General features: G+C 49.8%; 1 protein-coding gene across 10 annotated transcripts in view; it reads left to right on the forward strand.

The window, feature by feature from the left end:
* CRACR2A (calcium release activated channel regulator 2A) overlaps window positions 1–24,037 on the forward strand; it is a 204,635-nt gene that overhangs the window by 135,133 nt on the left and 45,465 nt on the right. For all 10 annotated transcript variants that reach the window (XR_014313624.1, XM_082737960.1, XM_082737962.1 and 7 more), the window contains 4 exons: window positions 1,042–1,188; window positions 15,421–15,511; window positions 19,163–19,258; window positions 21,217–21,404. Coding sequence is in view for 9 of the 10 variants with exons in the window: in XM_082737960.1 (XP_082594086.1) it covers window positions 1,042–1,188; window positions 15,421–15,511; window positions 19,163–19,258; window positions 21,217–21,404 (522 nt within the window). In the remaining variant the exon portion in view is untranslated. The remainder of the gene's footprint in view (window positions 1–1,041; window positions 1,189–15,420; window positions 15,512–19,162; window positions 19,259–21,216; window positions 21,405–24,037) is intronic.

Genomic DNA, 24,037 nt, shown 5'->3' on the forward strand with positions numbered 1-24,037 from the left:
CTTCTGAGGGAAGTTGCTCAAATATAGGACTTGTCACACAGGAACAGAAAGGACTTTATTCTTTATCCTGAGGGTTCCTGGTGGTAGCTACCCTCAGATCGTAGTGGTTTCAGAATTTAATGGGCTGCACACCAGATTGTTCTCAGGTTCTGCGTGATGGTTGGCCGTAGATTTTCGAGTTTCCCCAGAGATGGAGCGCCTGGTCCCCAGTGTGTGCCGCCGCCTCCTTCTTCCTGTCCCCGATCAGTGGGGCCCCGTCTGTCTCTGTTGCTCTGCGATACGCATCTGCCCAGTTAGCTGGTGCTGGGGCTGGGGCTGGGGAGGGGAGGCTCTGGGCATGTCACTCTGTGTCTTTGTCTCTCTGCCTGTCTGCGTCCCTGCCAACTTTCTATTTGTCGTTCCGTGTGTGCACACATGCGCCTTGCAGATTTGCGCCTTCCCTTCCTTCTGCCTGTCAGTCATTCCCGGTGCCACCGGGCCCCAGTGGGGTGCTGCATATTCTCTCCCATTCCCCATGGTGACAATTGCTTTCTGCCATCCATCAGATGGCATGTCTTTACCTTTCAGCTGTGAGCACTGTCCTTCCTGGGGCGACAAGCTCTCTCCTTCAGCTGCACGGCATTTGTCCTCACACACACCAGGCTCCTGTCCTCCTCTCCTCTTCCTGACATTCTTTGATGCTCCCAGCACGCGGCTGCGCACGCTCAGCGCCACCTGCCCATCGGGAAAAACCAGAGAGTGGAAGCAGTGGAGCGCTGGGTGAAGGGGGCCGACGCAGGAGCCAGGCAGCCCGAGTTTGACTCTTGACTCCGTCCTTTGTCAGCCGAGAGATCGGAGCCAGCTCCTTTCCCCCTCTTCAGAGGGTTAGGAGAGCCCCAGCCCCACAGGTTATCCTGAGGGTCAAATAAGCAAATAGGCGTAGAGTACCTAGCATACAGCCAGCACTCAATAAATGCTAGCCATTCGTTCTGGCTGTCAGTTTCACATCCAGGAAGCAGGGTCTTGCCGCACTCGGATATGAATGCCCCCTTTTTCTTGTAGCGAAAGTGACATCAAGCAGCTCTGGTTACGGCTGAAGAAGGATGAACCTCACTTACTGTCCAGCTTCGAGGATTTCCTGACCAGGACCTTCTCACAGCTCCAAGAAGCTCACGAGGAGAAGAACGAACTGGAGTGCGCCCTGAAAAAGTAGGTCCCGTCCAGCCATTGGCTGTACACGTGTGGGAGAAGCAGAAGCGTGAAGTGTGCTTTTTCACTCTGCAAGGCCTCCCTGCCGCGTTCTGCCAGTGTGGGCACGGGATCTGTGGCTGTCATGGAATGTGGGTTTTTAAGCCCTTGCTCACATCGATCAGGTCCTCACCATAGGCTAGGCACTACTTAAACATATACACCGGCTCATTTCGACTATTCACTGTTATGTGAATTTTATAGACAAAGACGTCGTGGTTCTGAGGGGTGAATGACATGCCCTGGACATACAGCTTGTAAGTGGCAGAGCCAGCCCTCCGAGCAAGATAGCCCAGCTATGAGACTGGTTGGAAAAGCTCTCTCCCTGCCATTAGACAGTGAGGCCCCGACACCCTGGGGTTGCCCCGAACTGGAGACCAGCCCTGGGCTGAGTCTCCTCTGAGTCCCCTCCTGACCACTCCCTGGACCCTTACAGCCTCACTCAGTCCTGCTGCCTCCTGGCCACCAAGGCCTCTGCAGTCGTTCGTGGTTTCTGGTTCTCCTCGAGGAGGCAGCCCCAGCAAGGTGAGCTTGGACCTGAAGCCTGGCATAGCCAGCCTTGAGCAGACGTGCGGCCCGCCACATGGATGTTCATCCCGCTGTGGGAACAGGTGCTGCGCGTGTCAGTAGTCCTCACGTGCACTTGGCGATGGGAGCCCGCACTTGGTGAAACACGGTGAAACTAAGGATGTTTGTTATCCTGAAGGTGCGGCCAAAATGCAGGGCTGGGTCTGGACAGCCCTTGGAAGCTGTCCTCTGGGTAATTCTGGCATGTGCTCTCATCCCTGCACAGAGTCCTTGACTGTTCCAACAGACCATGAGCCCTTCCTTGCAAAACTCCTGGTGGCCAGCACGCCTCCTGGCGGTAGGGCTTCAGCGTCCAGGCAGCTAGACTTCGGCGTCCTCGCTGACACGGCCTTGGTGGAGAGCACACAGGCCCTGATTTAGAAGGAGGCCCCCACATGTCTTACCGCATAGATCCGCTATCCACATATTGCCCCGAGTTCCTTTGCTTCTCCTGCTTCCTCCAGATCAACTCTAAAAAGAGCTTGTTGGGGTCCACTGGGTATACACAGGTCTGGAAAAAAAGAAACTTCAGGAGCCTGAGTTATGAGGAAGTTGTGGCCAAGTAGTGCTGGGGAGAGCACAGTTTGGCTGGAGAAGAATGGTGAGCATTCCGGGTGAGGCTCCCAAAGCTCAGAGAAAGGAAGGGTGGAGGCTTTATCTCTGCATGGCTTTTAGCTGATGAAGCTGTGAGTCAGGACAGATTGGAGTTTACATCTTGGCTCTGCCGCTAACTAGCTGTGTGACTCAGGCTAAGCTCCTCAACCTCTCTGAATCTCAGCTTCCTTATGCGTAACATAGGGATGAAAACAAAATCAATATTGGATGCATGTTAAAATAATGATCCTTATTATTTTAAGTAAATCTGTTTGTCAGTCTTAGACGATTCGCTGGCGCAAGTGGAACGTTTGAGCCTTGGTACGAGCAGTGGTAAACTTCAAAGTTCCCTCTGTCTTTCCAGACAACGTGGTGTAGAGCCAGCCGGCTTAGCATCACCTGGAAATTTCTTAGGAATGCACAGTCTCAAGCCTCCCCCAACCCGTACTGAGTCTGCGTTGTGACAAGATGTCCAGGTGCTTCGTGTGTGATTTGAGAAGTGGGGAGCTGGGAATCAGTTTTGCACTTAAGTCACATGTGGCTCTGCGACCAGCTAGCTCTGTGACCTTGCTCAAGTCTCTCAGCCTCTGTGAGCCTTGGTTTTCTCACCTGTATTCATTTCTGACCCTCCCTGCACCCCCACTTTCCTCTGACACCAACATTGATCACCCCAAGGGGCTACACAGTCAGGTAGCACGTCTCAGAGAGGAGGATACTCTTTGGTTGAGGATGAGAGTGGTCACAGCCTAGATAGGCAGCAGCGACCCAACTCACAGCCTGGAATCTTTGCTGCAAGGTGCTTGTCTGCTGGCCTGCACTCCCACAGGGAGAAAGCCATGCCCTTGTCTTGTTGCAGAGCCGGTGAGCTCTCATATTCACCCTGAAGTGGCCTCTTTGAGTGATTTGCTCTAATTTAATGATTATTAAGGTCTTGAGAGGAAAGTCAAGGTCACTCTCGCCTGTATGCTCAAAACAAGCTTGGACATAGGTTTCAGCCATCCATACCCATCCCCCACCGATATCCCTGCTACGTGCACCTGCGCTGGGTCAGCTGAGGGAGTCTCACTCCTGGCTGGGCAGCTGTGATAGGAGTGGGGATTCTTGGGGCTCCCTGGCCAGACCCACTTCAGGTTCTCTAGGTGCAAAACCAGAGACCCGCAGGCTGCAGTTGAACAGAGCACTAAAACAGAAGGCAGAAGAAACCTGAGCTCTGGTCCAAGCACTGCCACTGACTGCTGTGTGACTGCAACTAGCTTTTCCTCTCTGTGCATCAGTTTTCTTACTGGCAACATGAGAAAATGGGCTTGGTGTTTTTCAAACTTTTTCTGACTGTGATTCATTAGAAGAAATGCATTTTTTGTAAGTCCCAGACACGTCGATGTTAACATAACTGAAAATTTCCTGAAATGGAGCTCACCCTTACTACATATGACATACTCTGACATTCTCTATTAAGGTCTCTTTTATTCTCTTGTCTTCTATGAAAGAAACAAAAAGGCTGGTCATATCCGGCTTCTGGATTATGACTGGACCAGATGATCGGTAAGGGTCCTCGGAGCTCAACAGACAAAGAAGAAACTGGAAACCCTGACGGCATCTAGAATATTTAAATGGGAGTCTTGACAGATAACCCAGGGTGAGGTTAAGTGACTCAGAAACATCTTCTAGGAGATGAGTTGGGGAGTTTGGGGCTGTGTGTTTCCAGGCATCAGAGAGGGAGGAGAAAGGAAGAGCCCTTGGAAATGGCCTGATTAAGGCTGGAGTTGGGGGGATCCTGATTACTGTCTGAACATCTCCCGGGCTCCTCCATGGGCTGGCTTTTCAGGGCAGGGTATGACATTTCAACTCCACCCAGAGAATGAGCCCCTGTCCCAGACAGGGCTCTTGTCATCGCTGCTGGACGTCCAGCCTGGGCCCCCGGGGACCCGGGACGCTGTCACTCTTGCTCACCGGTAACAAGCCCTTGCTCTGTGCCTGGCTCTAAGTTGAGCACGTAGAACTCAGAGTCCCCATCTTCAGGGAGTTGATCACACTAATAAGATTGAGCTCATACCCATAAAAATTATGCCACGAAGCTGAGCTGAGAATTTCTGTACCGTGGAGAGGCCAGATGGTGTTGCCATTGGGGTCCCAGAGGCTTTTCTTTCCTCCGCCTTTTGCAGACCACACATCTTGTTTCTGTCTCCAGTGGAGCCCAGAGAAGATGGGACTGAGAGCAGGGGGTGGGGGGCAGACCCTGCCCCCAGGGTTAGAGCTTTGTTGCCCTGAGTGAACCGGGTCTACTCCACCTTCCCTTCAAGGTCTCTCCAGGTTCTGTGGTGGAGGAGTGTGCAGCGGGCTTGAGTGCCTGGGGAAAGCTCCAGATAGCTCCTGTCCTGAGACCAGCTTTGGGGGCCCTCCACAGCTCATTGCCCTGGATTGTTCGGTTTGGTTTGGTTTTTACCTGCATACTGGGAAGAGGGGAAAGAAGCCAGTCTGGGAGTGCTCAGTCTCCCACCCCCTTGTTTTGGGGTGGCGGTTGGGTCAGAATCCTGGGTACAGTGTTCACTTTGGTTGCGTGTCCACCGGGAAGTAGCCACAGCCTCATCGGGCATGGTGGGGACAAAGTCAAATGCAGGAGAACGGGGCTTCAACCCGACATTCCTGCATGAATGTCGGGCTGAAGCCTGGTTCTCCTGTTGAACTTCAGAATCTGGAGGAGCCTCCACATCTCTCCCAGGGCGTGGAGGCTAGACTGTAACAGAGCCGAGCTCGCTTGTGTTCACCACACAGGAGCTCGGAGAACTTTACATTTAGCAGGACGCTTACAGTTTAGGTTTAGGAAGAACTTCGGGCCATCAGAGTTACTGATTCCTGAGGCGCCTGGGTGGCTCAGTTGGTTAAGCTTCTGCCTTTGGCTCAGGTCATGATCCGGGAGTCTCAGGATCAAGTCACACATGGCTCCCTGCTCAGCGGGAAGCCTGCCTCTCCCTCTCCCTCTGCTCCTCCCCTGCTCACGCTCATGCATGTTTCTCTCCAACAAATAAAACTAATCTTAAAAAAAGAAAGAAAGAAAGAAAGACAATTACAGATTCCCTTGCCATGGAAAACATCTTTCCAATTATCTTTTCCTGGAAGACAAAAACAAAAAAACCAAGCTTCAGCTCGCCCAGGGATGTAGAGTGAGACTGTCAAGCAGGCTCTATGCCCAGTGTGGAGCCCATCCCTGGGCTCTGTCTCACAACCCTGAGATCATGACCTGAGCCGAAATCAAGAGTCAGATCCTTAATCGACTGAGCCACCCAGACGCCATGGATTCTGACTTTTGACCAGAGTTGGTATCTGCTGGATACATGGCCCTCGATGGGTTCTTTACCAGGATCTAACCCTGAGACTGGGGGTAAGGATGAATTAGGTAGTGTCTGGAGAGTGCTTTGGGATCTTGGAGGAAAAGTGCTTTCTAGATCAAAGACAGGCCATGGGCCATGCTCAGTCATCTGCCGCTCAGCTCAGCATCCTGGGAAGACCACCCAGGCTGCCTGCTTCGCGTCACCCAGGGACCACACTTGGCTTTGACAAGCTCAGCAACACTCCCCAGGGCCTTGTGGGAATCAGTTCCTCATCTGCACAGTCTTTCTTGTCCAGCTGAATCAGGCCTCCAGCACTTTCCTGCCTAGCCACTCTCCAGGCACTGGCTGTCTGGAGTGATGACCCTGAGATGGTGTCCAGACCAGGGGGGAGTGGGTCTTACAGCCTGACAGGCAGCCTGTCTATGATACTGGCTGCCCTGCTATAGCCTGAGAATTGGGATTCTGTAATATGAAGCTGCAGAGACATGAGAACCTTTGGGGGAGGAGGGTGACCTTGTCTCCAGATAGGGCAGCAAATAAGGCATCATATATATGGCAGGGGGCCCTTGCATCCCAACTGTGAAGGACCTGAGCTATGTGGCTCTCAAACGTTAGCCTGCTTCAGAATTACCAGAGGATCTTGGTCTACAGATGGATTCCTAAGTCTCTTCCCTAGAGAGTTTTTGTATGTTTGTTTGTTTTTGCCAGAGAGAGAGAGAGAGCAAGAGCATGAGAGTATTAGCAGGGGGAGCAGCAGACAGAGGGAAAGGGAGACGCAGACTTCCCACTGAGCCAGAGGCCCGATGCAGGACTCGATCCCAGGACTCTGCGATCATGACCTGAGCTGAAGGCAGACGCTTAACCGACTGAGCCAACAAGCATCGCCCCCAGAGAGTTTAAATCAGTATGTCTGAGGGAGGGAGCCCAAGAATGTGTATCTTAGCACACATCCCCAGTGGGTCTGACGCAGGCAGGCCACATACTGCACTTTGAGAAATGCTAGACTGTTTCTCCAGAATGCGTCTGTCTGCAAAAGGTACACTCCAGGGTGACCTTCCAGTCTGGAATTTTAGTGTTGTTCTTAGGGTGAAGAGAAGAAGTTTTTGTTGAGGGATTTAAGTACTGATGGTATGGCCTAATCAGCACATGTTTTTTATTGGTATGTTACCATCTGAGGCAGAAACACAGTGTTATCTGAAGCAAATTGAAAGGTGAGGCCTATCTGTGCTCTGTGTACACCATGAGCATGATTGTACACCTGACTAATGAAAAATGGGTCGCTTTATAGGATGGGATAAAGCTGCAAAGTTGGTTTATTACAGGCAGCAGAATCTAATTAGGGAGAAACCATCCATCCTGAAAATCCAATTGGCGATTTTACAGTCTTTGCAGAATTTCACACAAACTCTTATGGTTTCCTTTCATTCAGCTTTACTCTAGTCCTGTGTCGGGGTGGGGAGGGGTTGGGGGGGGGGACACGTGTGCTGCATGTACGTGGGTGTGGGACAGAGACAGACAGAGACAGAGACAGAGATAGGGAGGCAATTAGACTGAGAGAGACTGATTTCAGGGGAACAAGAAAACCCCAAACAGGGTTTTTCTAGGAAGAGCTTCTCTTTGCTGTCCAGAGTCTGCAGCTGCCTCAAGAAGGCGGCAGGGGGCAGCAGTGAGTTTGAACACCACTCGTACGATTCCCACCCCAGCAACCAAGCAGTCTGAGCCTGAACGTGCTTCCATTTTCTTCTCTGGCAAATAGCAGGTTCGTGGAGACTTTTCAGGCCCAGGGTTTTCACTCTGGGCTCAGTGCCTTGGGGTTGAGGGTGGGGGCGACATGGGAAAAGGGATCAAGCCCTTCCGGCGATCTTGGCCCTTTAGCCTTGGTGGGTCTGCCTGTTGGCCACATTCCTTGCTCCAGTTCCTGCTCAGCTCCACAACTGACAGACCCCAGATAGAATTTGGACTGTTGGCTATCCTGAACACAGACGTATGGAGTTTCCAGTGTCAGCACTTAGGATGTCTGGGAGGACACAATGGTGACATGGGTGGAACACGAGTCTGGGAGTCAAGGCCGGGATCTCCCCTGTACTCAGACCCTGGGTACCCACAAACTGGTCCCTTCCTTGCTCTGACCCTCTTTCCCTTTACGTGCAAAACAAGGAGGTTGGGGTTACATGAGCCCAGTCTCTTATGGGGAGGGGGATTCTTCTTCTCTTTACAACAGTCTTTTACCAGATTGTTCAAACGAGGAAATGTGTCAGACCACTGCCAAGGCCAGAGGCATTTCTAAGCTCTATCTTGACTTCAGGCTCCTGTAATTTATCTAAAATGTAGAAAAAATGCCTTTTGTCCAAGGTCAAGATGACACCTTCATTTAGGGAAGGAAGGAACTACTTTTTTTCTTGAAATGATTTCAGACACCTCTGCCTAGAACCTTGAAGGTTGACCAGATGACTTTCTGAGACCTTCTGAAATCTGGACAGATTCTGTTCCTAAATGAAGGCCAAATGGAAACAGGAAACAGGGGAAGGATATTGTGACCAAGCCGTACTCTATAGTAGGGAGGCTTTGGCCTGTTTGTCATTAGCTGGAACCCCAGTGGTACTGAATTAAAGCTTTACTCTAGTGTGGTACCTTACCTCCATGTGCAGATCACTTTAGAAAGGTTAATTAATTTTCACAGTCCCTGTGGGGGCCTGGCAGGGTAAATTATTGCTAGCTACATCTCACCTTCCAGTTCCTTGCAAATGATCTGCAAAGGCTTCTCAGAACTATGCCTTGTATTATATCTGCACCCCTACTCCTTCCCCACACATCCCTTCCAAAATCTCCAATGCTACACACGTGCTTATCGTTCTCTTTTACGGAGCAGGTGTCTGCCCCAGTCAGACACCCTGGGTGTCATTCTGTCCTCTAAGCTGGACCTGGAGCTTTCCTTCTGGCTTCCAATAAGACTCATTCTTCCAGATCCATCACTGCCCTATGGCATCCTCAGTATATAATTATTTCTTCCCTTCACTGTTGAAAATCTCCCTTTTCTGGACTCAGCATCTCTCCCCCTGAGAACTCTACCATCCTTCCCACTACTGGAGTAGCGGGCTCTGTCCACTTCCCTCCAGGTAAGGCTCTGTGGTCCCAAAGTTACTATCAGCCCAAGCCAGGGAGGCACAGTGGGGTGGGGTGTACGGCACAGCATGTGGCTCCTTCCACAGGTTCCTTCCCTCCATGCCACATTAGCAGTGGACTTGGTGTTCTTAGGTGCTAAAATCTTGGTGTACAGAGCCCATCCCATTGGTCTAAATTATTTTACCCAGCGTGTTACTTTGCAAAGGGCTTAACCACTAGTTAATGTGGATGGTGACGTCACGGCTCTCTCTTCTTTACTGATCCGCCTCAGGTTTTGTTCTAACCCAAGCCTTCTGTTCCTTATGTCTCCCCACTCGCACACATGTCTGCTGATGCCTGATTCCTCTTCGTTTGCTACTTGCCTCTTGGTTCAAATCAGAAGGAATCATAAAGCAGCAACTCTTAAAAGGGAGTCCACAAGCCCCTGGAGAATCAGAGAACTCATTTACTTAGAATTTATTAAATGCATCCTATCGGCTATCTATTGTACTCAATAATTCCACATGCATTATCTTATTTAAACTTCACAACTTTACTCTGCAGTAGGCATTAGTATCTGATTTTCCAGAAACGGAAAACCTCACGGTCACTGAGGACATGGGACTTGTCCAAGGCCACAAAGCTTGTAAATGTCAGGATCAGGATTTCAACCAAAGCCTTTTTACTCTCGGTCTAAGGAATTCTGAGCCAACCGTAGCTGTCAACGGGTTAGAATTTAGACTACCCTGGAATATGCCAGAGGCACTATCCAGCCGTTATATGCAAAGGCAAGAAAGTGAGGATAAATGTTGGTGCTCACGACTGTTCCGCTGCCTCCTTCCTGCATTTGTCTCTCTGCCCCACCAAGAGCTCACGTCTCTTTCTCTCCCTTGTCTCTGTCCCTCCTCCCCCTGCATCTCCAAATAACTAGGCACAGAAAGCAAACAAGGGAATAATGAAATAAATACTGCCCTGGGATGTGGGGGAGTGTTTGAAGAATGGCTAACAGAAATAGGTTGAATATTTATGCCCACATGGTACTAATAGCTCAGAGAGCTCTATTACAGACTGCTGTCTTTGTTTGATTCGATATTTTTGCCAGTGGCAGGAACAAAGGGAGGGTAGGAAGAATATTTTGTAGTCATAAAAAAAATACTTTTTAAAATGTATGTATGTAAAGTATGTGAAGTATGTAAAGTAAAGTATGTATGTATGTATGTATGTATGTAAAGAAGATACAACAGAAATAAACTTTTAGGCATCAAATAACAGCAGCAAAATAGGTAAGGCAAAAAACTTTGAGGAAAACAAAGAAAATTGGATTAAAAAAAAATAAGGCTTAAGAGGATTTTAGCAAACTTATCTAGGATTTGACACATTAGTCAGCAAAAAGTACTGTAGGTACGTAAAATATTTAGGACTACCAGGCAGCAAGGTGAAATTAAGAGATAAATGCGAAGCTGTGTGCCCTGCACTAGAATACACATTTTTCTTATGGAAGTTATGCAAAATATGATAATGCTTTTGATTTCACAGGAAAGGTCATAGATTCCAAGAAGTACATACCCTACCAGTATATATATATATATTACTAAAATATATTTTATATATATAAAATATATTTTACTAATACAATAAACTAGAAACCAGTAGTTTTTATATTAAAAAAAAAAAAAACTCTTTTAGGGGCAACTGGGTGGCTCAGTCGGTTGAATGTCTGCCTTCGGTTCAGATTATGATCTCAGGTCCTGGGATGCAGCCCCGCATCAGGCTCCTTGCTCAATGGGGAGCCTACTTCTCTCTCTCTCTCTCTCCCCCTCCCCCGCCCCGCTCTGTTCCACCTTCCACTCATGTTCTTTCTCTTTCTCTCTCTAATACATAAAGAAAATCTTTAAAAAATAAAGGTAAAAACACTCCTCTAAACAACTTTCAGATGAACTAAATCATCAAAACCTACAAACTACGACAATATATTAGTTACCTTCTATTATGATTGAACATTTAAAACACCAATAAAGGGCGCCTGGGTGGCTCAGTGGGTTAAAGCCTCTGCCTTCGGCTCAGGTCATGGTCTCAGGGTCCTGGGATCAAGCCCTGCATCGGGCTCTCTGCTCAGTGGGGAGCCTGCTTCTTCTTCTCTCTCTGCCTGCTGCTCTGCCTACTGTGATCTCTGTCTGTAAAAGGAATAAATAAAATCTTTAAAAAAAATTTTTTTTAAATAAAATAAAAAATAAAACACCAATAAAGCTTGGAAGGTCATTGAGGACACCGGATGACCAGTTGGGATCCATTAAGATAATGTCATGCTGGAAAGACGGACTGACTCTAACAGAATTGCATCTGAGATCTTGCTCTGGTGTCCAAAAAGCCAATGACAGAAGCACAAGGCGGAAGAGAGATGATTCAGTAGCACCATCTTTAAAAGAAAAACAATCACACAGACAAAAGATTTAGAGGTTTTACTTGACAAATGGGTTCGGCATTCATCAAGTGTGATGCGGCTGCCAAGAAAAGTTAATGTGATTTTAGGCTGCAGGAATAGATAGGCAGTGTGTAGAGCAAGACGGGCCTAGTCTAGCTCTAAGCTGTGCTAATCAGATTTCACACACTGGGCATTCGGTTGAGGGCTCCATGGCTCAAGGATGCTAAATCAGGGCACATTCAGAGAAAACTAAAGAGGAAGGTGAAGGGAGTTACCAAAACAAAAAACAAAACAAAAACAAAAACAAAAAAACACCAAAACCAAAACCAAAACCAAAAAAATCCTTGTGAGCCATGGTTGGAGGAAAAAATGAGGCATGGCATAAACCCAAGGCAAGTCCTTGAAGTCTTAGTGCTGTTTTCAAATATATAAAGGGTTTTTATGCAGAAGAGGGACAGAGCCATAGAAAGATATATTTCTGTGAGCCAGGACACTCCAAAGATGAAAGAGCTGTTTAGAGATCCAGCCAAATTTCCTCTCGCTAGAGGTGTTCTAACCTAGTTTGGGTAAATACACGGCAGAGACATTGTGGCAAGGGGTTTAACTCCAGGGAAAACAGGTGGTTGGATCAGACAGAACTTCCCACCCTGAAATTCTTCAATTCCTCTGGAATCTGGTGTTCCCCCAGTAAAGCCTTAAATTGATTTTGTATAGATTTTCTGCATTCACCTTTTGAGCATAGACCCTGTGAATGACAAAGGGTCCGGGTGTCCTAACCTCATGGTGACCGCATCAGCCCAGACGAGACCGTTTTTTTCAGGATTTCAAAGGGAAACGTTCAATTAAAAACATGTGATGTTCTAAGACTTCAGAGAAGGGGTCAGCGAGGTTTGCATAGGTGGGGAAATCCTCACAGAGAAGACAAAAAAGTGTATGTGTGCATTGGGCAACGCAAGTGGTTTTTGAAATTGTGGTAACAGAGATGTATGTACTAAGCCAACGTAACAGGTCGCTTCTCTCCTTTGGTGGAGGAATACGATGTGCCTGCTGGTGTGCCACATGCCGCACGTGCAGACCTTTTTAGAGTGTCTCTCACGATTACCCTTCCCGTGGCCACTGCAGAGCTCCCCGCAGACACAGGCTTCCGGCTCTGCAACTCCCGCTCACACGCAGCCTGCGTCTCTAACAGCCGCATCGGACAGGAGCTTTCATTGACGAAGCTGTCCGTTCTTCATTTCCCTGATCGCCTCACACCTTTTCCAAGCCCGGCAGCACTTTTATTCTTGAAACCGAGACCTTCCTCCCCTTGGAGAATGATGGCTCTTGCCCTCCACTCTCCCTGACTGTAATGATGATATCAACAATCCTTCACATTTATTTAAGGCCTTGAGATTCCAAATGCTTTTCATTCCCGCTCTCTTGTTTGTTCATCATGCTGGTGCTGGGGCGGGGGTGGGGGAGCTCGGGGCAGGTGCTACTCGGATGTAAGGAGGTCTGAACACTCAAGGTCACACTGAGGTTATGAGTGATTCCAGGTTCAGAACCCAGTCTTTTAGAGCCCTGAGCTAGTCGAGTGGTGTGAGTGGTGTGAACAGCAGCAGAGGCCCTTCACTCCCTCTCCATTTCTGGGGCTCATGTGTCTGACTCAGGCTGGTCATGAGCTGATCGATCCTAGGGGACTCATGCTCTGAAGACCTTCAGGCCTGGCCAAGTCCCCTAGGATACCAGCTTTATTCAAAAGCATTTCCAGAGGTTTTGTTCCACAGATAAGTGTGGTTAGACTGGACTCTGGCTCACTGATGCCCACCTGGAACCCCAGGGCTTCTTTGCAATGGACCCAACCTTTGTTAATGAGGGCTAGAAGGAGGCACCATTCGGAGGCAATGTCTGCTGTCCCCTGATTTGTCTTTTTTAGCCGTCTGCAAAATTACTTACTTTATGATAAGCAAGCTGATATGCGAGCCTGAAAAAGAGTTTAATGTAATCAAATAAAACTTAGAGCAAAGTTAATATAACGCATTTAATGATGGTATAGAATTGATGCCCTGTATGGTTATTAAGCATAAATGGTAAACAGCTATAAGCTGTTCATCCATATAATGGATGACTGTAATTGGTATTGCTTTATCAGAGCAAATTAATTTTTAAGTTTCTCTCATCTCACTTTATTAGTCCTTCCGTATTTATGTAGCTGGAATCACTGTGTGAAGTTGTCCTTGACACCGCTTGCCATCTAGCACTGGGATTTCTTTGAGCATAGGAAGGTAATTCCGGGGAACAAGAGAAGACTTTCTTTCTGAAAGTCCACTCAGGCAGTGTTCCCATCTGCCCTTGAGATGTCCCTATTCAACAGCAGCTAGCTTTGCTCCTTATTGCTCGCCAAGATTTTCTCGTATTTGTTACGAGCTGACTAATAACAATAGTAACAATCCAAAGCATCTGTCATTTAGCAAGAAATTTCTTACTCCTAGCCAACCAGACATTTCCTACGCCCAGCTTGGTGGTAAAGCCAGGGCTCCAGCTCGGGGAAGTGTCCCTTCTCTGAGTGCGTCCTGAGGCCATTACCACACTCACTCCAAGGGTTTCTGGCTTTGGGGGAGGGGGGGTCCCGCCAAAAAAGGGAACTTAGAGGCTTCTGCTTCGATATGAGTGACGTTGGCCTTGAAGACTCACACCAGTTCCTTGTCTGGGTCAATTTTGTGGTTCTTATAGAACTGGAAGGATGCCAATCAAAATGGCTCCTTAGTCATGCTCTGTCTGTGCATGAGACACGGGTAGCAAGAAAGGAAGGGACTCCTTGGGTAGCGGGAAAGGCCTGGCCTAGATCAGAGTCCTGCGTGGACATTGGGAAGGTGAGGCTTTGAATGACGAAGGGCGTAGAGGAATAGACGCGCTGCTGTCCTTGATGTTTTGTTCAGAAATCTCTCGAGTACCTCTTAGAACTGAAAACCAGAGCGCATTCCTTCGTTATTAAAGTCTCCTTCCTTGAATAAAGGGAACAGGGGGCCTGCCACCATTTGAGTTTAGAATGGCAAGTGCCAACTTTTATAGTATATGCATGTTCAAATCAGACTTTGAGATCCAAGACATCAGCCTACTCCTGGGCCTGGATTCCCCTTAACAGGTGAGAGAGAGGCCCAGGGTGCACTGAGCCAAAGATTTCACTGGCAGGCAGAGAAGTGGGGTCACAGTGCAGTCCCCTGGAAATGGGGATGCTTTGGCCAGATAAATTCCATCTCAGTTCAAATGCTCAGCCTTCCTCTTTGATTTTGGATGTTTGTGTGTGGCATTTAAAATGGTGGGGGGGGGGCATTTAAGGAGGACCTATTTGGGGAGAGAAGGAGGAACAACACCAGGGATGACCTATAACCTTCGTTCCCATAGCCACGTTTGTCTTGGTGTCTGTATAGGAGCAGAGTCTCTGGGTATTTACTTTCTGTCCTGTGGGGCTCTTCGGCGTAGGGAGAATATGCTGGCAGGGGGGATGAGGACATCTCATTATCACCGCCACCTTGAATCAGCCCGCCGCTTCTCATGCTGTCTGCCCGGAGCCCTGGACCCGAGATGGCACGAGCACTGGGCAGGTGTGGCTCCCCTTCCTTTGGAGGGGGCGTGGTGTCAGTGGTTGTCAGTGTCATGGAATCCTTTGACGTCTTCTGAGAAATGTGCATCCCACAAGCACACAGTTCGGGAGAGCCCTCTGACAGTGCCGTTCAGAGAGTGCTGACGTAGCCAAGTAGAAAGAAAGCATCCAAACCTGGAAGGAGAGCAGCCAAGAGCCCAGACAGGAAAGAAGCCCACACAATACAACTTTATGGGCTCGCTACAGGTGGAAGGACTAGCAGACAATAGGGAGGTCCATCTACAGAGGTTGGGGCTCCTTGTTGAAGTAAAGTGAGGTTAAGGAAAACGGAGCCAGAGAAACCTCACTGAGGAGTGTGAGGGTCATCTAGAAATGATGGCCTCCTCACCTGGGAGGAGAAGAAGGTCCCGCAAGGCCTGTGTGGTCCGCTAATCCTGAGGAACTGATCCCACAGCTTTGGGGGACGGGACCTACATAGTCGCCCCCCCCCCCAGGCTCCTGATGGGGCCCTGGTGCCCAAGCCTCAGGACTCACACTGTGGGATAAAGGAAATTGGGTGTAGACCTCATCAGACTCTCCTTCTGCCACCTCTGCAGGAAAATTGCTGCTTATGATGAAGAAATCCAGCATCTCTATGAGGAGATGGAACAGCAAATCAAGCATGAGAAGGAGCAGTTTCTCCTCAAAGTAAGAGTGCACATGGGGTCTCGGCTCTGAGGGCCTGGCGGAAAGCTCGCCTGTTCTGCCCCCCACCCAGTTCAAGACTGCAGGGTTCCCCCGCCCATGGCACCATGGGTTCCCTGTTTCTCTGCTTTATTTAGATTTTCCAAGGCATCTGTCCCCCTCAAATGTGGCATTTAAATTCCATCTTTATTTTTGTTGATTGGGGTCTGTCTCCTCCTACTGACGTCAAAGCTCCCTAAGAGCAGGAATCTTTGCTTCACTTGCTGAAGTGTCCTCAGCACCGCAGCCGTACTTGGAGCACAGTAGGTCCTCAGCAAACTTGTGCTGAATCACTGAATGAACAAGGGACAAAGGAATGAACGCATAAATGAACAAAAAGGTGAAGGTACAGATGTTGCCCGTCACAGCAGCTTGAAGATCAGGTCTGACGCTAGCTGCTCCCCAGAGCCATGGGACAGGCCCACCGGATGGGGTCCATTGCACTCTGTGCCCAGCATCTCCCCTCAGGGAGCCAACATTAGAGTCTACGCTTCCCATCCTTTCCCTTCGACACCTAGAAAATGTCATACCCAAGACAAGTCAAATCCCACCCTTCTTGGACACTGTGGGAGAACATTTGGAAACTTACATGCCTTGTTTCTAGTTGGCACTTAGCCTCCTAGCAAGCCCTGCTGTTTGCCTTGTGGGGGTCAGAACTGGTGAAATCCACCCCTTTTCCAAGCTAAGCAGGGGCCTTTTGGGAACATATTTATAAAACAAAGCTGTAGGAAGCTTTCTCCTCTATTTTTGGATTATCTACTTGGTGGGTTCTCGGCAGAAAAGTCTTTAATCTTGAAGGGTAGCCTTCTGCCTTTGTTCAGGCTGTTATTACAATCCCATAAGCAGGGGCTTAGAAACAACATTTATTTCTCCGGAGGCCAGAAGTCCCAACTCAGGGGGCTGGCGTGATGGCCAGACTCTTGTGAGAGCCTACTTCCTGGGTTTGGCTGTGGCCTTCTCCCTGTGCCCTCACAGCGCGGAGGGGCAGGCAAGTGCCTGGGGGTCACTTTTATAAGGGCACTAATCCCACTCGTGAGGGCTCTGCCCTCAGGACCCACTCACCTCCCGAAGGTCCCACCTCCTTGGGGATTAAGTTTCAGTATGTGACTTCCGGGGATACAACATAGAGACCATGTCACCCTGTGCCTCTCAGAACCAAACCTGGGCCATTATCATAACACCATCCCTCCTCCTCAATGCAAGTTGGTTTGAATTTTTAATTTTACACTGGTTGGATTATCCACACCAAGGTTCTGTTTCTCACAGATGCCATTCACATTGAGGTGGAGTTGGAATGCTTTCCAGAAAAAGCCAGTCATATTCTCCGACTAGATCCCTCTGAAGGCTTGTCAGTATTTCCAGACTCTCCCTTCCCTCTTTTTGGGGGCTTTTTAAAAAAAAAAATTTTTTTTTAAGATTTTCATTTATTTATTTATTTATTTGACAGAGAGATCACAAGTAGGCAGAGAGGCAGGCAGAGAGAGGGGGGAAGCAGTCTCCCCGCTGAGCAGAGAGCCCGATGCGGGGCTCGATCCCAGGACCCTGAGATCATGACCTGAGCTGAAGGCAGAGGCTTCACCCACTGAGCCACTCAGGTGTCCCCTTTTGGGGGGCTTTAAAATATTTGGCCTGTTCCCTGACCTTCAGCATAGTTGGGTAAGTATAAGAAAGATAGTACCCAGATACTTGTCACCCAGTGGACCCTACGATAGTTTTCTGAGAACAGCAGACTTTTTCCTCCCTGCAGTGGGAAAGCCACTCTCTTGACCCCACATGATCTACTTCTAGGTCAGGACTATAGGTCAAAGGTCCTAGCTAAGGAAAGAAGCATGCTTTCCAGAAACGGAAGGTGGGCCAAAGCATGGGAACTGGGAACGGGAGGAGGTGGGAGGAGAAGCTTCAAGGACACATTTGTGTCATGTAAGGTGATGTCACCATGCTGCTGTACCCCTCCACCCACCCTCGGCTCCCTCCTTCCCCTGCTTAGTACCCCTTGCCTTTCAGACTCAGTGCTTAGAGGTACACTTTGTACGGGAACGTGGGAACTGTGAAGATGTGTTTGGCTTGGCAGACACCGGCTTTTGCCTGGTTCCAGGGGGAGGACAGCAGTGGTACAGTTTAGGACAGCATGGGAAGGACTGACCCTTCCAGACAGGGCTTGGAGCCTGGCGCTACACAGAGCAGTTTGACCGTGAGGTAAATGTGTGATCGTTTGCAAGCTCCGGCTCCAGAGTAAGAGACTCCATGCAGGCTCCGCCGGCCCCCTGTGGGGATGGCAGCATTTGTACTGGAATTCAGGAGCTGCCCGCTTGGCCCCCCTCACTCCAGCCCTGTTCACAGGGTGCCCACTCTGGGAGCACTGCCCCAAACTGAATGAAGCAGGATTCCTGGTGGAAGGGTTGAGAGCAGGCGCTGCCTGGTTCGATCCTGCTCCTTCCGTTGCTTATGGTTGACAGGAGACCATCACAGGCTCTCCGGGAGCTCTCTACCTGCCTCAGGAGCCGGGTGGCACCTATAGAGGATGAGCCCAGCCAAATCCTGAGCTTTTGAAATCAGGTGTCCTGTGGCCTGTCCCCTGGGAGTGGTTGTGTGCCCTCCACTCCCCTAGGGGCTCCATCGTGCCCAACCCTCCTAGTCCCCTTAGCGAGCAGCATCCCACTCTGTCCTCCTGGGCCGGCAGCCCTCCAGGGGCTCCGGTAGTGAGTCATATGGACCTTATAATGGTTTCTTCTCTTCCTGCACATTTTGCATCTCCTTTCTGCCTTCGGGAGAGTGGAGAGCTGCAGGGGGCCTGCAAGTGTTTGTTTCTACCATGTGAGCAAAGAAATGAGGACAGCTGGGTAAGGCCAGGACTGCAACCCCAGTGCCCTGGCGCCCAGCCAAGGGCCTTTGCACTGGACCAGGCTCCATGAGAATGTCAGCCATCCCAACAACCCACATGGCTCTCTCTTTGCCCACCCCAAGCCCCTTCACACTGCGTCGTCAGCTTCCAGAGCAGGGAAGCCCAGTCGTAGGGCCGGAGGGGGAGGGGCTGTCGAACACAGGGGCAGCGACTTCCTGAAGAACAGGGCTGGGACTCCTCCATCATGGCAGGAAACAGCGAGGACCTATACCCTCGGGGGGAAGAAGCGATGCCCTGTGTTTCCCCAGCAATGGCAGTTTAAGGAATCAAAAGATAGTACCCAACGTGGAACAGAATATCCATTTTGGAAGGATATTCTGCCCCTGTCCGTATTTACAGAGGGGGAGGTGGGGGTCTGGGATTCACACTCAGGCCCCTGTTCTGTTCTCCGTGTTCTGTTCAGGACTCCACTGCTAACGGACACTGCCTCTCTCTGGAGGGGGTTTGGGGGAAGGGGAGGCGTGGCACATAGTCCACCAGGTGGGACCTGGTGTCATGGATGACGGAGCACTTGCGGTCTCTCTGTCTCGCTGGGCTTCACTGCCCGGCCAGGCAGGGCCCCGCAGCCCTGGAATATGGTGGGAAGGGCCCCAAAGACCAAAAGGATGGGTGGGCCCTGCTGTTGAGCAGATACTAGGTCAGGGGGAGGGGAGGGAGAAATCTCCATCCCACGTGCATTTGAGCTTCACCTGTCCTTCCTTCCGGTCTGGCAGGACACGGAGCGGTTTCAGGCCCACAGTCAGGAGCTCGAGCAGAAACTGTTGTCAAAGGAGCAGGAGCTGGAGCAGCTCATCCAGAAGCAGAAACGGGTATGCCTCCCTGGCCGCCTCGGAGCACGGGCTCCCCACCCCCTCCCCTGCTGGCCCTTGCCCACCTGCCCCTCCACTACACTGCTTCTTGCTGGAGGCCTGGGGCTGGTTGGTTTAATCCGAGAAGAACTATTGAGCTGCGTGAAAGATAGCATTTGAAATAACAGGTGATGCCAGGATAAAGCCTTCACCTCTCCTGGGCCAGGTGTTCAATTTGGGAATGTTGCCAAGAATTCTCCCTCGAGGCATCTGAAGACATCGTCCTATAATTATGCCCGGGAGCCACCAGAATGCCAACGTGTTCATTCATTGCCTGCTTCCTGTGTCAGGAAAGGCGGGGGGGGGGGGGGGGGGGAGGATGCTGAGATACAAGGGACATAGTTGCTGATGTTTTGGGGAAGGCTGCATACAGTGACGTCTTCCTGCCTTCCTTCCTCCCATGGACACAGATACCTCCAGTAGGAAGAGGATCTTCAAAGATCCATTTGTTCATCCCTTGTCTTCCTCTGTGCCCTCAAAATGTCCATCAGCCTTTTTTTTGTGGCTGCTCCCATCACCCCCCAGGATGGAGGCAGACACCAGATGGGCCTATGATGCACCTGACCCCCCAGGAGGTAGTCTGGGTGGTGCACTGTATAGGGCTGGCTAATGACCCCGGGAAGACTCATTCCCTGGGCAAACTTCACGCTCTCAACCTCCTCCCCAAAGCAAGGGCCCATTGGGGAGAGACGCCAGGGTGCCACTTGGCCTCCCGTTTTATTTTGTCTGGCACTGGAAGGAATCCAGCCCTGGACAGACCCAGGTATATTGCTCTTGCTTGCATAGAGAGGGCTATTTTTAGCGACACATTAAAATATGCTTGAAGCTGCCCCACGCTGAAGCTAGACACTGTCCCACTCCTGCTGCTACCCAGCCTATGGATTTTGATTTCTTCCTTCTGCAAGCAAGACCATTTCCACTCGGGGAAAGGCCGGCTGCCTTCCCCTTCTCCTGCTGCAGCCCTACCTTCTCCTGCCCCTACTCCTCGTCGCTATTATGCATTACGTTCTTACCAATTAGACTTATCCCTCAAATGAATGATTGCCACTCGATTTAATTACTGCATGCTTGCCTGATTACACAGGCCTCTTGAGAATCACACAAAATTCCTTGTTGCTGCCTCCTCCTCCCCTTCCTGGCCACATTCATTAAACTAAATTTATTATGATATATTTGCTTTGGTTTGATTCCTCCTCTGGTGAGAGGGTTGGAAGCTCTGCAAAGCAGAACCACCAGCCAAGAAAAGCTGCACTTACACAAATGCAGAGGTTTTTTTTAGCTGCTTTAGGGACAGGAAACAAGGTATGTGTTTGGTTTGACCTGTTTTTGCTGTTTCCTAAGACTTTCCAGGGTTTCTGGCCACCCTACAAAGTTTCTCTAAATTAAAGGAATTGGCCTTATTTAGCTGAGAGATGAAAAAGGGACAAATGGACTTACTGTCAGCATTCAGAACTGGGAAGGATGGTTTTAGGGAAAATGCCACTTAGCTGCCTTCCATGTTCAACAGGGCTGAGGGAGACCATTGGCTGAAAGGGTACGAGAGAGCGAGGTTGGCTCTGAAGACCACGGATGAGAGGATCGCAACTAGCATTATCGTCACTGGGATGCGGGACACAGATGGAGTGTTGACCTTCCTTTCCTAGCAGTCTTTTTGAATGGTGCCGCTCCCTCTGGACTGTTCAGGAGCCCTGTGGAGGCAGGGGAGAGATGAGAAGTGCTCTGAAAGCTCCTGCTGTCTCCAGAAGTGCATCTGTGTGATTTAAGGAGCAGGACAAAACCCATTGAGGTTTTGTGGGACCGTGAGGGCTGGCCATGAGGGCTCCCGCCCGTAGGTCTAGAAAGTGAGGAGAGGTGGGGGCAGGCCAGACTGGATGGTGGCTGCTTACCTTTCCCTTCTGCTCCCCCACTTTCTGTTCCAGCTGGAAGGCCAGTGTGCCATGCTCCAAAATGATGAGCATGAAACCAAGGCTGAGAATACCAAGCTGAAAGTCACAAACCAGGAGCTGGCCCGGGAGCTGGAACGGACGTCCCGGGAGCTGCAGGACGCCCAGCAGCAGCTGGAAAGCCTCCAACAAGAAGCCTCCCAACTCCACCAGGAGAAGGAGATGTGAGTCCGGCCTTCACAGGCTCCTGTCACTGCTGACCGGCTCTACCCACTTCCTTTGAGCATGCCATCTCCTCTCTTGGAGACCCTGTCGCCTTGCCTCTCCCATGAGGCCCGGGGGCGGGGGATGGTCCTTGCTCCCTGAACATCTCTGCTGGGATGCTGAGGCCGGTAAGCAGATTGTGGCCAGCATAATCTAGGATGCATAGGACATCTACAACCCTGTTCTTGGAAAATTTATTATGCGATGAGAGAGACGTGTTATCCAACCAACAAATATAAGATGGTCCTCGGGAAAAGGTTGCATGAGCAGACAGAGCACAAGTGACTGTCATCGTGTATTTTATTTCATTTAAAGACTTATTTATTTATTTATTTGAGAGACAGAGAGAGAGAGAGAGAGAGAACACATGAGAGCAGAGCGAGGGGCAGAGAGAGGGGGAGGGAGAGAAGCCGACGCCCCGCTGAGCATGGAGCCTGACGAGGGGCTCTATCTCATGACCCTGAGATGATGACCTGAGACGAAACCAAGAGTGGGATGCTTAACTGACTGAGCTACACAGGCGCCCCTTTTTATTTTATTTTATTTTTTAAATGTTTAAAGATTTATTTGAGAGTGGAGAGAGAGGTGACTGTCATAGTTGAGAGACGGTAAGAGCCAGGACAAGAGTGAAGCAGGTAGGCATCTTAGGTCAGCATAGAATCTGTTGGAGTGTGACAGTGCCCAGGAATCCTCAGTCCAGGCTGCTCACTCTCTCCTCCATGTGGGTCCAGTGTGTGGGAGCCCCACGTCTCTCGGGGTCCCGTTTGCCACTAAGCTGCACTGGGCGTGACCTCTTGGACAGGGGCAGGTGCAAGGAAGGACCTGGGGCTAGGTCCGCGTGCTAAGCCTGAGCAGTTGCTGGAGGACCGGCTATTTATCTCGTCTTGGGAGCACTGGCTTCTGAGAACAAACGCACTCCTTGGCGTGCCCAGGGATGGGGGCTTCCCCCTTGTTTATTCGTTCATGCATTTACCCGTACATCCGTTTACTTAGTCACTTGTCAAACATTTATTGAAAACTTCTCTGCGCTGGTTACTGTGTTGTGCATTCTGTGTATCGCCCCCATGTCAATAATTCGACATAATTGCCTATGAACCTGATAGCATCCTGCCGTGGCAGGAACTGTGAGTATCCACCGCACGCATGAGGAAGCCAAGGGTCTGGGATCTTAAGGAACTGGCGCACGAGGCTCAGTGCTAGATGTATCTGGCTGCCTCCCCACAGCGCATGATGAGTCAGCCAGAAAACACTTGATTCGGGAATTGGACTGGCCATCGCTCACGCATTACTCTCTCAGGCTCCCATTGGCTCCCTTCATTCATTCTGCAGAAGGTCACGTGTGCCTGGCCCTGTGCCAGGTATTCCTGAGGCTCTAATTTCCGAGGGCAGTGTTGTTTAGCAGTGCTTAGTTGTAGAAACTTTCACCTTTTCCTTGTTAAGTGAAAGCCCTCCCTCCCTCTGACACTGGCAACATTTGGGTCCATGGGCCCAAATCCCATTGTTCTGCTGTGCTGCCTGGGACTGATTGCCTGGGGCGAGAGGGAGGAAATGTGTTTGCATGTGGAGTTTTACCCCAATAAGATTTCTCTAGTTTAAAAAAAATGTATTTCCGAGTAGCTGACTTAAAACAAGCAAAACCCTCACTCCAATTCTTGGATGACCTGCGGCAGGACAGTGTATTTCATTGCAAACGAGCAAAATCAGTTCCTCCTCATTGAGTGCAGACCAACAAGGCGCAGGCATTTAACTTTACAAACAAAATTAAGGATTCAGCCTCTTAAAAATTCAATCAAGTTCTAAAACAACAAACATCTGAAAGCACAAGCATTAGAACAGCAAATGGAAATAAGCAGCCAGTGCTGGGGTATCAAATCACAGCACGAGGATTAAAATCTTTCTGAAGTCTTATCTTAATTAACCAAGCCAGAGACACAATCTCTGGAGGTTGGGAATTGAAAAGGAGGGTTAGGAGGGAGAGACACATGATTTCAGAACCTTCGTGGCTTGTTTTCAAAGAGCGCTCAATGCTGCAGTCAGAGAGCGTGCCCAGAGCCCCGGAGTGTCCCATCTAGGGAGGTCAGGAGACAAGGGCAGTGAGAGCCTTAGCTTGTTCTCTGTAGAGCAGAATCCCAGACTAATGGTACTGATGGAACCCGAGTGCTCTAGCCCAACTGTTCATTTTATGAACGAAGAAACCGAGACTCCGTGAGGCATAAAGCCACATGGTTAGTACCAGAAAACAGGGACCGAGCCTAGTCGTCCTGACAGCAGGCGCTCCCCCCACCTCCAACATCTTGCTGCCTGATGTTGTACCAGAGCAGCTGGGAAGGGATAGGATGGAATTGGGAGATAAAAAGACTTAGTCATTTATCAGCTAGGATTCTGAATGGGCCAAATTAATTTTTCTTTTCTCTGAAGATGCTCTGGGAAGGAGAACTTGATTTTAAAATAAGATAAAGAAGGAACAATCAAGCCGGAGAGATAATATAAAGATGAAGGTCAGCTGAAAAGCAGTTACCTCTCTATTTTGCTAATGAATTTCTGTTTGGGGTAGGTAGTTTATAACAAGGCACAGAATTCAAAAGGCACAAAA

Source organism: Mustela nivalis (genome assembly GCF_964662115.1).
Source record: "Mustela nivalis genome assembly, chromosome: 7".
Lineage (NCBI taxonomy): Eukaryota > Metazoa > Chordata > Mammalia > Carnivora > Mustelidae > Mustela > Mustela nivalis.